The sequence below is a fragment of the Manis pentadactyla genome, chromosome 4, assembly GCF_030020395.1.
Source record: "Manis pentadactyla isolate mManPen7 chromosome 4, mManPen7.hap1, whole genome shotgun sequence".
NCBI classification, from domain to species: domain Eukaryota; kingdom Metazoa; phylum Chordata; class Mammalia; order Pholidota; family Manidae; genus Manis; species Manis pentadactyla.
Window position 1 is genome coordinate 43050179 of NC_080022.1, and position 13204 is coordinate 43063382.

Here is a 13204-nt window from a genome sequence, read left to right on the forward strand (position 1 = left end):
GTATAGGAAGAACGGACTGGCTCCATGGGCCCCGGTGCAGTTTCTGGTACTTCACATGGGCCAGGAATTACTTACTACCCATGCGTACAGAGCAGGAGCCTGAGACTGAGGTTTGGGGGACTTGCCGCAGGCCCCCCAGCTAGGATGTAGAAGGACTGAGGAGGAAACCTAAGTCTGGCTCACACTGGGAAGGCACACTTGCTCCTTCACGTGGAGAAGCAGGTAGCTGCGGCAGGTGGGGAAGGCACAAGGGGAGGGGGACAGGAGAGCATCACCTGCGCAGGTGATATAAAGTCCGCCCTGGCAGGCTCACTGGTACTGAAGAATCAGCCCAGTCAGGCTCAGCAAAAAAATAAATAGACAGAAACCCCTGAATGGATGTAGGTTCTCCAAATAAACGGCTGGTTCTGGTTTTGCATGTATGGTTTAGAAGGAGGAAGAAACCTGCTGACAGTTCCCTTCTTCCACTTGGCCACTCCCTGTGCAGGGATCCCAGGCTGGGGAAGGGGCAGGGCAGGGGGTGCTCCTTTTCAGGGCCAGGGTCTGAGCAAAATATCTTACATCAGCCTGCACACCTCCAAGAAGTGGGCTCATTACCCCCATTTCACAGATCAAAGATCTAAAGCTCAGGATCTAAAGCTCACATCCCTTGTGTGGGGGTTAGATTTCACAGCCCCTGCCCAGGGCCTCCAGGGCCTCTCGGAACAGCGGCAGCTCCTTGGACCCCGCACATCTTGGGCCTGGCTGTGGTGGACTCCAGCTCCTATGAACACCCTGGCTCTCAGGGGACAACAAAAGAATCTCAGAGAATTGGGGCTGAGAGGGGCCTGGAGCTGCCTCACTCTCAAAGAGCAGAGACCCCCAGGGGAGCAGGGACCTGCCGATGGCCACTTGGCAAGATGGGAGCAGGTGGAGTGCAGGAGGGCCTATCATCTGGGCCATGGAGTCTGTATCAACCTCAGCCCTCTGGGTTGGGGGGTAGTGAGCCGGCCCAGGCAGCAGGCTGCAGGTTGAGGCCTGGCAGGGAGGGGCTGCTGTGGCGTGGCAGGGGGCAGGCTGGGAACAGAGATTGCTGGCACCTCTCCAGCTACAAATAATGCCCCACCACAAACAGCCCAGCAGGGGGCTTTGGCTTTGGCGTGGCTGGGTTGCCTTGGCTAGCAGGGGAGGAAGAGCGTCCCCTTGGCTCCACAGCCTTCCTGAGTCTGCCTCCCTCCCGGTGCACAGCCCCTCCTCAAGCACGCACACCCCCTGTACACGCACACGTGCGCTCGTGCACACGGCTGAGAGAGGGCTCTGAGGGTGTCAGGGCAGCAGACCAGCTCAGGATCCAGGAAGTGAAGGACGGAGGAGCACTGCCCTACAAGTCCTGAATTCAGTCCACCAGGAAAATCCCCGGTTGGACTCTACAGTTACTCACTCGAGCAGCTTAACCTGGGCCCGATGGGGCCTTCCTGCCTCTCATTAGCTGCCAACTCTTCTGATGCTAACCTGGACCCATTGGTGAACCAAGGTCCCTCCTGGGTAACTAACTTAACTTTCCCTGGCTCCCTCTGGTTAACCAGCTCCCAAGGACCATCTGGGGAGCAGCCACCCTGGGACCCCCAGTGCAAATGGGAGCAGGATGACAGCCCCTCCCAACCTGAGAAGCTGCGTTTTCCTAGGTGGCCAAGTTCTCCTGACCAGCCAGCTGACCCACATCTCTCCTGCTGCGATTTTGGTAGCTGCCCTCTTGTTGTGTCCTCGGTGGAGAAGGAAGCCGCTGACAGTCCCTGTGCAGGGATCCCAGGCTGGGGAAGGGAAGGGGGTGCTCCTTTTCAGGGCCAGGGTCTGAGCAGAATACCTTACATCAGCCTGCACACCTCCAAGAAGTGGGCTCATTACCCCCATTTCACAGACCAAAGATCTAAAGCTCAGGGTCCAAGACCCACACCCAGCTAATGGGTCAGGGGCTGGTGGGCCTGCCTCTGGTTTTCCCCACCACTCCACTGCATTCAGTCCAGTCTCAGGCACAGGAAGAGGGCAGAAGGTCGCCCAACGAGCCTGGGCCTCAGGGCTGAATTCTGGAAGTGAACTGGAGGAGGGAGATCCTGGAGGCGGCCCCCCTGGCTGGGAAAAGCCATGAGGAGTCAGGGGTGTCGTGAGGTGGGAAAACAGCTCCTCGGGAGAGAGAGCAATTGAGGAGGATGAGAAGCCCAGCTACCCTCCATCTACCTGCCCAGAATCCACCCACCAACCAACCAAGCCAGCTACGTCCCCACCGACTCTCACCAGGCAGTAGGGAGCTTGAGGCCACAGGTCCCCTACCTCCAGGCCAGGACTGGCCCTGAGCCCTGCTCCAGGGAAAAGGAACGTTCTGAGTGTTGGCTGCAGTGCAGGTAGAGCAAGAACAAATGGGTCAAGGGACACTGAAGTTCAGAGAGGGAGAACCACTTACCCAGGGTCACACAGCAAATTAAGTGCAGAGACAGAACAACTACCATAATCTGTGGAGGAGATGGATTCTACAGATATCTTTAGAAACATAAAAACCCGTTTTGTTTGTTTTTGTTCTCTTCAGTGGGAGTGGGGAGTCCTTGGGTCCAGAACACAATTGTCCTTTTGTTGTTTTGTGTAGCCTGGATCTGGCTACTTTGTCGGGCCCGTGGGGCCAGGATGAGGTGGCCTTGGGCTCAAGGAACAGGGAGATCCTGGAGGCGGCCCGCCTGGCTGGGAAAAGCCATGAGGAGTTAGGGGGTGTCGTGGGGTGGGAAAACAGCTCCTTGGGAGAGAGAGCAATTGATGAGCATGAAAACCCATGTGCTCAGTAAGCCTTTCCTAGGAATTTATTTTAAGGAAAGAACCAGACAAATGCACAAAGGATACAAGGATGCTCATCCTAGCACTGCACAGAGTAGGAAAAAAACAGAACCAGCTGAACACATGTCTGTCAACAAGAGAGTGTTATTAAATTAGGGAACATTCACGCAGTGGAGCACCATCTAGCCCTTTAACAGTAGATATGAATCCATTGTTATTGACATGGAAAGACATGAATGATGTGGGGGGGAAACAACTGGCATAACACATCCTCATTTTTGTTAAAAACAAATAAACAAAAAACAGCTCACATGCAGAGAAAAACCTCTGGGAAGATACGCTGCTTACATGGTTTTTATTAGGGTGATTGTTACTTTCCTTCTTTGCTTTTCTGGATTGTCTGTGTTTTTTTATTGCAAGTAGGAAATTACTTTTATACAATCAGAAAATGTTACTTCCACTGGGACAATAAATAAATAAAATCAACTGAAGTGAGTTTCAGCTTCAGCATTACCAATAACTAGCAGTGTGGCCCTGGGGAGCCCCGTACCCTCCCTGAGCCTCAATTTCCTCATCAGGAAAATGGGGGTGATAATTATCTTCACTCCAGCTTCCTCCCAGGATGGCTGTGAGGCATGAACTGAAACAGTCTGCAGAGTGGCTGGGATAAAAGCCCTTGTGGTACTCCAAGGCCAGTGACCAGGGGAGGATGGTGGCCATGTGACCATTCCATGGACTCCCAGACTGGCAGTCCCCAGAGAGGCTGTGGGCTACCTGCCCTGCCATGTTCCAAGGTGCAGGTGCATAGAGGCTGAGGGCCATGGGAACTGTGCCGGCCTGGGAGTCCCAGAGCCCTGCCTCTTTGGGTGACTCTCTTGGTCACCAGAGGGCCTTCTAAGGGGCCTGATAGATGCTGGGTTCTGCAGCCCCAAAGTGGCCAGCTTGGGCTGGGCCCTGCCCTAGACACAGAGGTCAGACCAGTACAGCAAGTGGGAGTTCACAGTTGGGTCCTCTCCTGAGCCACTGTGGCTAAGGGGCTATTCGTGGGACCTGTGACATACAGCAGCTTGTGAGAGGAGCCAGGGTGAGCACAGGTGGTGATTCACACTGCTGCCCGGGGGCCCAATTCATACTTGAGGGCACGCAGGGGACACAGCTGCTCAGTACACCTGGTGCGCCCACTGGCAGGGGCTGGCAAAGAGGGACAGATGCCTGGGATGCCTGGAAAGGGAGTATGAGGCATGCCCTCCCGACATTCATGGAGCTGTTGGGGCTGGGATGTGAGAATGCTTCTCTTCTGCAGCCAGACAGGCATGGCCTAGTCCTGCCCTGACCAGCCAGACCGCCTGGAGCAGGCACTTCACCTCTGGAGCCTGGCTCTTTCCTCTGAGAAGTGCACTGATGACTCTTCAAGGCTGGCTGAAGGAGGTCTTGCATGAGAAAACCCCCAGCAGGCCAACGCTCACTAACTCTGACTACAACTGACATTATTATTTTAGATGAGCTCCCAGCAATCCAGGGACAGGCAGGCAGGGCCCAGACAGGGGTGGTGATGCACCTGAGGTACCCCAGTGTGGGAGCCCAAAGCCCAGGAGCCTGTGCTGGGCCCTCAGCTTGACAACACCTGTTCCCTGATCCGGCAGGAAGAGAGCAGGTTGTGGGGAGGTGGGAGCATCCTATTCTGACTGAGTCCCTCCCAGGAACTGAGGATGCTCTATTCTGAGAATGGGTCCTGGTTGATACGTGGAACTGATTTAAAAGATACCAGGGCCTTGGTTTCATCTTTGGAAGCAAGGGCTGGAAAAGCTCCCAAGTGTGTGGGGTGAGTGCTGAGAGGCCAGCATGGGAGGTAGCCCAGGCCCAGTGTGACTGCTGATTAGTTGCTCACTGGTGCTGTCTCTGCTTCAGGTAACCCAGCTCCCATGAGAGGGCCTGACTTCAGTCCCTACAGGATGCCCAACTTCCCTGTCCAGACTCAAGGGCCCTTGAGGGTCCTCTCAGAAGGCCCTGGCCCCCCACATTTGACTGACATCAGCTTTTGTCCCTCAAAAGTGGGTGACATTTCCTCAGCCACCCATTCATCGCTCACAGCCGTCCCCCAGATGCGCCCTCTGTACCAGGCCCCGAGGTCCCACGGTTCCCAACCTCCTCGGGTTGCTCACAGGTGCTCCCAAGTAACCAGATCTCCTGCAGCAGGCAATGGCAAGGCCGCACAAAGCCATAGGTAGCCAGCCATGAGAGAGGTTAGATTCTACTGGGAAGATTGGGGAGGCTTCATGGAGGTGGCAATGAGCTGGGTTTTGAAGGCTGAGTAGGAATCAGGGAAGATAATCCAAGCAGAGGGCAAAGTATGTATGTACAAAGACCTAGAGTCAGAGAATTGCATGGGGGGCTCAAAGAAACTAAGATCACATTTTAGATAGTCCTGATGATGGGCTCTTAGACTTTTCTGGAGGAAGGTTGATAAACGGGATGCCACTCCTAGAACTGGGACTGGCATTCCTTGAGGTCACTTGTACTCGTGACATATCACCAGGTCCTCAGTTTCCCTATCTGTACAGGTGGAACAGTAATCACTTCACAGGCAATGGCCATGAGAAGCCTCAGAAACTGTGGAGGGCCATACCCATGGGCAGCTGGACAAGGGGCACCTTAAGTTGGGGCTCTGAAGGGTCACCAGGGAAGAGGGTCCCTCCTGGGCCCACCTGCCAGGCCAGAAACCTGCAGCCCAGGGAGGCACTGCTGGACACTGTGGCCACTCACCCATTTCCTCCATGCCCTCTGGGCTCTAGGCCCAGACCCCAACAGGGTAGACAGAAACAGCTTGGAGAGGAAGAGCCTGAGGAAAAGTCTAGGCTCTGGAACAGAAAGACCCAGCTCCACCACTTAGGTGCCATGACATTGGCCAAGTCACTTCTCTTTGAACCTCAGTTTCATCATCTTTAAAATGGGAATGATACAAAAACGACCTCACTGAGTTGTGAGTAGCAAAGCTAATGACTGCAAATTGTCCAACATGGCACCAGGCATGGAATAAGCAGCCAATGCCTGTTATGAGTAATTCCCTCAAGGGAACTATTTATTTTGGAATCCCTAGTGCCCAGCACAAGGTTGGCCCAGCAGACAATGTGGAAAAGAAGGGTTGGAGACTGAGGGAAGAACAAGGCCATGTTGTGGGAGCTCAGGGATGAGGTGGGGGGCAGGGGTGGGGCTGGAGGGCAAATGGTCAAGGAAGGTGACCCCAGGGAGGTGGCATCTCCACCAGGCCTTCAAAGACTGGGTGACCTGGATATGCAAGTAGCTGTGGGGCAGATGTTACAAGTGCTGTTTGGAACTGGGCCCAGGGCCTGGCTCCACAGCCCCTAGGACACAGCCCCACAAGCCCCCATAGGGCCCAGGTCTGGCTTCCTGGGGAAGTGCTCTGGGGCCAGGAGAGCTTCTATTTGGTTATATTCCTTGAAATAAATCCACACATTCTCCTGCTCCATCAGCCCTCTAGGTTCTTCCTCTCCTTCACCTCTCCCCTGGGGCATCTCTCTGGCTTCACCTGCTCCTGGTATTTCCCCAAGGAGGGAAAACTGTCAAGCCAGCCACCTACAGACAATTGGGGAGGAAAACAGCCCTGAGGCCTATTGCACTAAGGACCCCCAGGAGGCCTGAGAAAGCCAGGGCTCTTGGAGGGGAACTCTGCCCCAGGAGAGCATGTGGGAAGGCCCATAGGAGAGTCTACAGCAAACACTCCCAAGGCCTGCTAGGCCCAGCCCTGGGCCTAGACGAGAGGGAAGCTTGGGGCCTGCTGGGCAAAGCCATGGGGCTATAGGCCTTCCTCCCCTTCCCAGGCACAGCCAGGAGGAAAGCAGCATAGACCAGACCCAGAAACCAGCGTTGGGACAAGCAAGGGGCCTGAGGGAAGCCATCCTCAGCTTCTCCCCGGCCATTCATTCACTGAGACCAGCAAAGCCTGTTTGACTCATTTCTTCCCTCAGCCCCTCCCTGGGCAACGTTCTGCCACTTCCAGGTCCATTTGAAAGGCCTTGGAACCACTGCCACAGAGGCTAGGCAACCCACTGTCTGGGGCAACCCCCGTTGCAGGAGCCTTCAGACATCTGGCTAAGCAAATGGGGGCAGGGGAAGAAGGGGGGTTCTTGGGTGACCTGCAGAGATTCTCAAACTCCTCCCTTCAAGATCAAACTCATTTGCCATTTACTGAACACCTGCTGTTTACCAGGCACAATATCTCTGGAAAGGAAAAACTATTATTGGCTCCAAGGCCAATCAGCCAGAGGTCATACTTAGGATAGAAAACCAAGTGTGTGTCTGATTCAGGGACCCAGTGAGCTGTGATTTCAACACAAGTCCCTAAGTCACCCTCTCGACTTTGATTTCTCAGCCTTGGGGAGAGAGGGTACCAGGGAGGGCTTCCTGGAGGAGGTGACACCTGCACAGAAGCTTCACAGTGACAATAAGAGAGTAGTCAGGTGGGGAAGCACAGACTGTTCCAGGCAGAAGCAATGACATGCAAAGGCCTGGAAGTGAAAAGTAGTAGGAAGGCCAGAATGAGTTCAGTGTCATAAGGTCACAGGAAAAGGCTGGAGGGGAGTGGGCAATGGGCTGGTCACAGAGGGCCAAATGCTGACAAGTCTAAGCTGATTTTATCTCATGGGTAGGTGGGAGCCTCAGGAAGACTCTGAAAGGTGGAGTTGCCTGGTCACATGAGGAAACTGAGACTTAGGGAGGAGCAGCACTGTCTGTCAGATGACTCCTTTCAAAAAGGAGATGAAGCTGGGCCTGGTGTCAGTGGCATGAGAAGGGGGCCAAGACCAGGCGGCACACTGCAGGCCAGATGTGGGCTGCAGCCCCAGCTGGGAGCTATGGCCAAGCTTCAATTATTTACAAGCCTGCTTCCCAGCAAGCCTCGGTGCTTCTGCAGCCTGGCCTTGCCCAGCTAATGAACTCTCAGCCATGGAAGACTTCCCTGCGGCCACTCTTGATTAAACCTGGGATGGAGGGGTGATGGGGGCTGGGAGAACAAGGATAGCCTAATGGAGCCTGAGCAAGGTACAGACATCTGAGCACAAAACTGGTCCACCTGTATACCGAACTCACCCACAAAGAGAAGCATGGAGTTCTTCTCGGAACTGGGGGCGACAGGGAATGGGGCAGGTGGTTTGAAGGGGATTGGGGGAAAACCTTGTCATCTCAAGATAAGCAAACAGAGGTCTGGGAGAACTTGCCTAAGGTAATCATCTAGTGCCTGAGCTAGCAGTTTCCACAGTTGGGTGCCTGCATTCACATTCCAGCAATTTCTCTTAAAAATCATAAAGTCCTCTGTGCCTTTGTAAAATGGGGATAAGCAGGTACTCCAAACTGAGGGGCATGAGGGGGGCACATAAAATCTCAGCACAATGCCTGGTCCACCGCAAATGCTCAGCAAGTGTTCAGTTATTGTTACTCTGGGAGCAAAGGGTCAGCCAGACACCAGACCTCCCCCTCCCCCATCTCTGCCCCCAGACACTAAGGAGCAACAGGAAACTAAGGCCAGGGGACCAGCTGGCCTACGTGACCCAGGTCCACAGGCAGGGATCCCACCCTGCTTTGCCTGGCCGGGCTGCCCTGGGCTTCCTTTGGCCTGGCCCTTTGGCTTCCAGCCCTTTCCTCCACTTTGAAGGCCCTTTGAGCTAGGAACTGAAGCCCCATGAGCCTTTCCCTTCCCCTCCCACCAGCTCTAGCCATGTCTCCAAAGGGCCAAGTCCCATCCTCTGTGGAGCTGGACCAGGACTAAAAGGCCTTAAGAGTTCTGGTTCCAACCCTGCAGAGCTTGTGACTTTTGTCACTTCATCTCTCTGAACCTCAGTTTCCTTCTCTATAATATAAGGACTGTGCTGCCCATTTTTAAATGGTGGTATGCCTTGAGGGAATAGTATTAGTTAACATCTTTCAAGACCTAGCTTATCTGTTTCCTCCTCCAGGAAGCCCACCTTGGCTTTGTCAACATATAAGCTCCCTCCCTCCAGCTCCAACAGTTCTCAGTATTCATGGCCTTTTGGAGGCTTCACATAGACTCCACTTAAAACTGCAATGCCCATCTTGCAGGCTTAGAGAGGTACAGAAGTAGGGTAGCTCAGGGCCCCCTCATGGGTTGGAAGGGTTGGAGCACCAAAGGAGGGGGTCAGATAGAAGGCAGGGAGGCTGCTCCAGGAAACGCCAGTAGACTTGAGGGGAGGACAGTTCAAGAAATGCAGTTTGGGCAGATGGCCCAGAATGGGGGGAACTCCCCAGGTGGGGAAGGAAGGGGAGGGAAGACCATTTTACAAACACCTGGCCTAACACAGTTACCCAAAGCCCCTCCTCCTCCAAGATTTCTCTTTGTGGCTCCTAGGAGTCTCTTCCCAAATACCTTGGAGGGTGTGCACACTCATCCACTCCCTTGTCTTCCACAGCCCTGTGTGAAGACTTTCTGCAAGTATAACCTATGTTGGAGGAACAGCTATGCCAGTTTGTCTGTCATGAGGAAACAAACTCAAAATCAAGCCCCGTGGGATTGATGTTTGGTACTGACAGCATGGTCCCCACCCTTTCCACTCCAAGCCATCAACATCACTTGCATCTTGTTTACTGTCTTCCTGTGGCTCCATCCCACCCATCCAAGAACAAGGCAGGAGACAAGACTGGCCATCGGAGCACCCTGTCCCTTTGGAGCCACCCCACCGCCTCATCCTCCATCTTGCCTGAAGGAGAGGCAAGGCAGCAGGCCCAACACTCAGAGCGCAGCTGTCCAGCCCCCGGACCACCCGCCCGGTCCTTCTGCACCACACTCCCCACCACAGCAGACAGCACCCCTAAGCTAGGGGGCAGGCGTACATCCTGACCAAGGTCTGTCACTCTCAGCTCTATGACCTTGGGCAAATCACTCAACTTCCCCGGGCCAGCATCCTTATCCACAAATGGGGATGACAAGAAAAACTTCTGCTCTTCACAGCCACCCTCACAAGACTGTTATTATGAAAGAGCCAGAGACTAAGGCAAAACCAGCCCAGAAATGCACAGTTGCTATTCCCCTGCCTCACTGTCGGCACTCCCACTGGAAGTGGACCACAGAATGACTCCCAGGGATGAGATCTGTCATCATATGTCACCCTGGCACAGCCATTTTCCTAATTTCAACAGCACTGGAAAATGGTCAGGGTCATAATTAGGCTAAGAACTGAGGAGTCAGATGCGTAAATTCAAGCTCCTACTTAGCAGCTCACCAGTTGTTAGGCAAATACTTCATCTCTTAGTGTCTCAGTTTTTCAAATCTGTAAAATAGGACCACTCCGAAAATTAGAGTTTATGTAAGTTAAGCACTGATCAGTGCTTGGCACAAAGCTACCACTCAGCACCTGTTGGTCTCATTACCTCCAGTTACAGTTCTAGGACTGGTCCTCAAAAGCAGCATAGGAATCATTAGCCCAAGTGGGCAAGAGAAGGAAACTGAGGCAGGAGGGAAAGATGAGCCCAAGTCACAGAGCCAGGTCTAGGTTGGGTCTGGAAATGAACCCAGAGGCTGACTGGCAAACCTAGAAAAAAGCCACAGACAATGCCTGTCCAGGTGTTCTAGCCCTCCCGCCACTGTGTGGAGCTGTGGGCTCTGTCCACCTGTCGCCCTCCTCCCGCAGACCCTGAGAGCTCCCTGGCCTGCGGGGTGTTCTCCAACACAGCAGGCCCTCAGCAACAATGAATGAATGCATCTATGTCTAAAAAGCGTTCTGTTTTTCTGTTCCTGAAACTTCACTCGTTCCACCGTGGCAACTGCCCACGCTTCCTTTCTCACAGACATCTTAAACTAAGCGCATCCCGAGAAAGAACTTCCAAAGCGGTCGCACCCAGGTGTACAAACACCACACTCCGCCAAAGTGTCTGCGGGGTTTGCGCGCGGCCTCGGATCTCTTCCAGGAAACAAACTCTTCCTTCTGGCCTCCTCCTTCCTGGTCTGCCCCATGACTCATGCCCGAGCCGGGCTGGCAGGAGAACGCGGTGGGATAACCGAAGGGTCATAACCGAAGTGGCACAAAAAAGGTCTCACCATGACTAGGCAGAAAGGCCGCAGAAGCCCCGGCCCTGCCTGCGCTTACTACCAGGGGGATGCGAGCGTGGGTGAGGCCAGGGCGGGGCCAAGGAAGGGCCACCTGCCCTGGCCCCAGAAAACTGCCCGCTCCAGGATTGGCCGCTCCGGCCACGGGGACCTATGGGGTGGTCCTGGCCCAGCCAATCAGGGGCCCCAAGGAGCCCATTCATTCACCAAAAAACCAGCAGGAAAAGGAAGGCAGCGAGGCCTAGAATTGCGTGGAGCCCTGAAACCCGCGCGCGTTCTGTGGGGTCGGGGGAGGAATCCGGAGGGTCAGACCGCAGGACGCTTGACGCGTGCCCGCGCCCAGGCGTGGCGCCCCCTTCCTCAGGCCACGCCGCTCCGGGCTCCGCCCCCAGCGCCGTTAAGACACGCGGCAGCCCAGCTTCCGCCGGTTCCTTAAGAACCACCCAAGCCCCAGGGAGGCGGTGTCCTGGAGGCCTCCAGGCTGCAGGCTCCCGCGGAGAGGTCCACGCAGATGGCCCGGCAGCGGATGCAGCCACGAGCTAAGCAAGGCGACCCCCCACCGTTCCCCCCCTCGCGGGCCGGCCACTCACGGCAGTCGTCCTCGTCGCTGTTGTCCGAACAGTCATCGTCCTCGTCGCATCTCCATACGGAGGGGATGCAGCGTTCGTTCCGGCACTGGAACTGGTCCTCTTCGCACTCCTTGACCCGCCCTACGTTGGGAAGAGAAGGCGTGAGCCGGACCCGCGGACCATGCAATCCTGGCCGCGGGGAGGGGTCTACTGGGATGAGGAAAAGACAGCGACGCTAGAGGCGACGGCCCCAGAAGCCTCGGGCACCCTCGATCCACGAGGGCAGGATGGTAAGGGTTCTGGGATGGCGGGCTGTTCCGTGGCACGACCAGGCCAGGCACACACGGTCGGTGGCACCCGACTTAGGTATACCCCCCCATTCAGGGCACTCGCCCGTATACACGGCCCACAGAGACCCACGCAGACACAGCCCCCAAGCAGGCGGCGGCACACGCAGTGGGCGCCGCGGACGCATCCCTCCGGTACGCAGCCCCCTTTCTCCGCGGCGCACAGGGCTCGACGCAAACGCATTGTCAGGGGGTGAAGTCTCTGGGCTCCTCTCACCGCCGCCGTGGAGCGCGCGTATCAAATAAACCCCAGCAGTGAGAATCACATAGGCCACCCGAAACCACCAATAACCACCACCCCCCTCACAAAGTTCCCGGCCGGCCAGGCCCCCGCTGCGCCCATCCCCCGGGAGCAGGTGCGGGCGCAGAGCCCACAGCACAGCTGCGGGGTGGGGGTCGAGGGCAAATTCAGGGATCCGGGTCCCGAGTAGCCTACCCTACCCGGGCGCCACGGCCAGGCCCCGGGCAAGGAGCCCCGGTTCCACCCGCCCCGTGCCGCTGGCCGCGCTTTGTTGGCAGAGCAACCCCAGAGCTGCGCTGGGACCGGCCTCCGCACCTTGGCCACCGCGCAGGGGTTCCGCCGCCGTGAGATGCTGGAGCCGCAGCAGGAGGAACAGCAGCGCCAGCGGCCGGAGCGCGTCCTGCTCTGGGCGGCCCATGGCGGCTCGGGCTCCGGCCGCCGCGCCCGCGCCCCCTGCAGCTGCCACCGCCGCGTCTCAGCCCGCTGAGCTCTCGCCGCGGCGCCGGGGCTGCCGCTGCCGCCGCCGCCGCCGCCGCCGCCGCTGCCGCCCGCCCCGGCTCCTCGGCTGCATTTCAAGCAGGTTTCGTGACGCTCGGCGGCGGGGCGGGCTCAGGCTGGGCGCGCGGCCCCGGCACTGGGCGGCCGCCGCCGGCGCGCGCCCCCTCGCTGCCGCCTCCGCCCACGCTCCTCCGCGTGCCGCCGCCTCTCCTGCCTACTGCCGGGTCGCTCCTCCCTCACGCATCCCGGGCTCGCAGACCGCTCTCAGGGCGCCCGCGGGCTGGGCGCTGCAGGCTCTGGGATGAGCCAGGCGGGGCCCCTCCCCCCCGAGGCAGCAGATGGTCCACGGGAAGAGGCGACAGGCCGATGGGTGGCCGAGGGATGCCTAGGAGCGAAACTGGGCAAGAGAGGAGACGATGCTCCCGAGTGCAGAGGCCTTGCAGTGTGTACATGTACCGGGGTGGGGGCGGGTGGGAGTACCAGGGTGTGCATCATCAGGGAGAAGCTGAGTGAGCGGGACTGGACTTCACCCTTCATCAGTTCCGGCGCAGATATTAAATGTCCATGTAGCTGGTTAATGTGCGTCTGTGCATGGTACATGCTCATGTGGCCATGACCAAGGATGTGAGGCAGGTGGCTGGGCTTGGAGCACAGACTTCATGCATTCATCCTCACT

At 56.7% G+C, this 13204-nt stretch overlaps 1 protein-coding gene across 10 annotated transcripts in view; it reads right to left on the bottom strand.

Annotated features, from left to right (window-relative positions):
- LRP8 (LDL receptor related protein 8) overlaps nucleotides 1-12673 on the bottom strand; it is a 75615-nt gene extending 62942 nt beyond the window's left edge. For 3 of the 10 annotated variants that reach the window (XM_036892858.2, XM_036892857.2, XM_036892856.2), the window contains exons 1-2: nucleotides 12346-12672; nucleotides 11464-11583 (exon numbers count right to left, since the gene is read on the bottom strand). In XM_036892858.2, the coding sequence (XP_036748753.2) occupies nucleotides 11464-11583; nucleotides 12346-12448 (223 nt within the window). In that variant the 5' untranslated portion in view covers nucleotides 12449-12672. Of the gene's footprint in view, nucleotides 1-11463; nucleotides 11584-12345 lie in introns of all 10 variants that reach the window. The other 7 variants (XM_057500218.1, XM_036892855.2, XM_036892861.2 and 4 more) reach the window with 4 other exon arrangements.
- Between the last annotated feature and the right edge of the window lie 531 nt (nucleotides 12674-13204).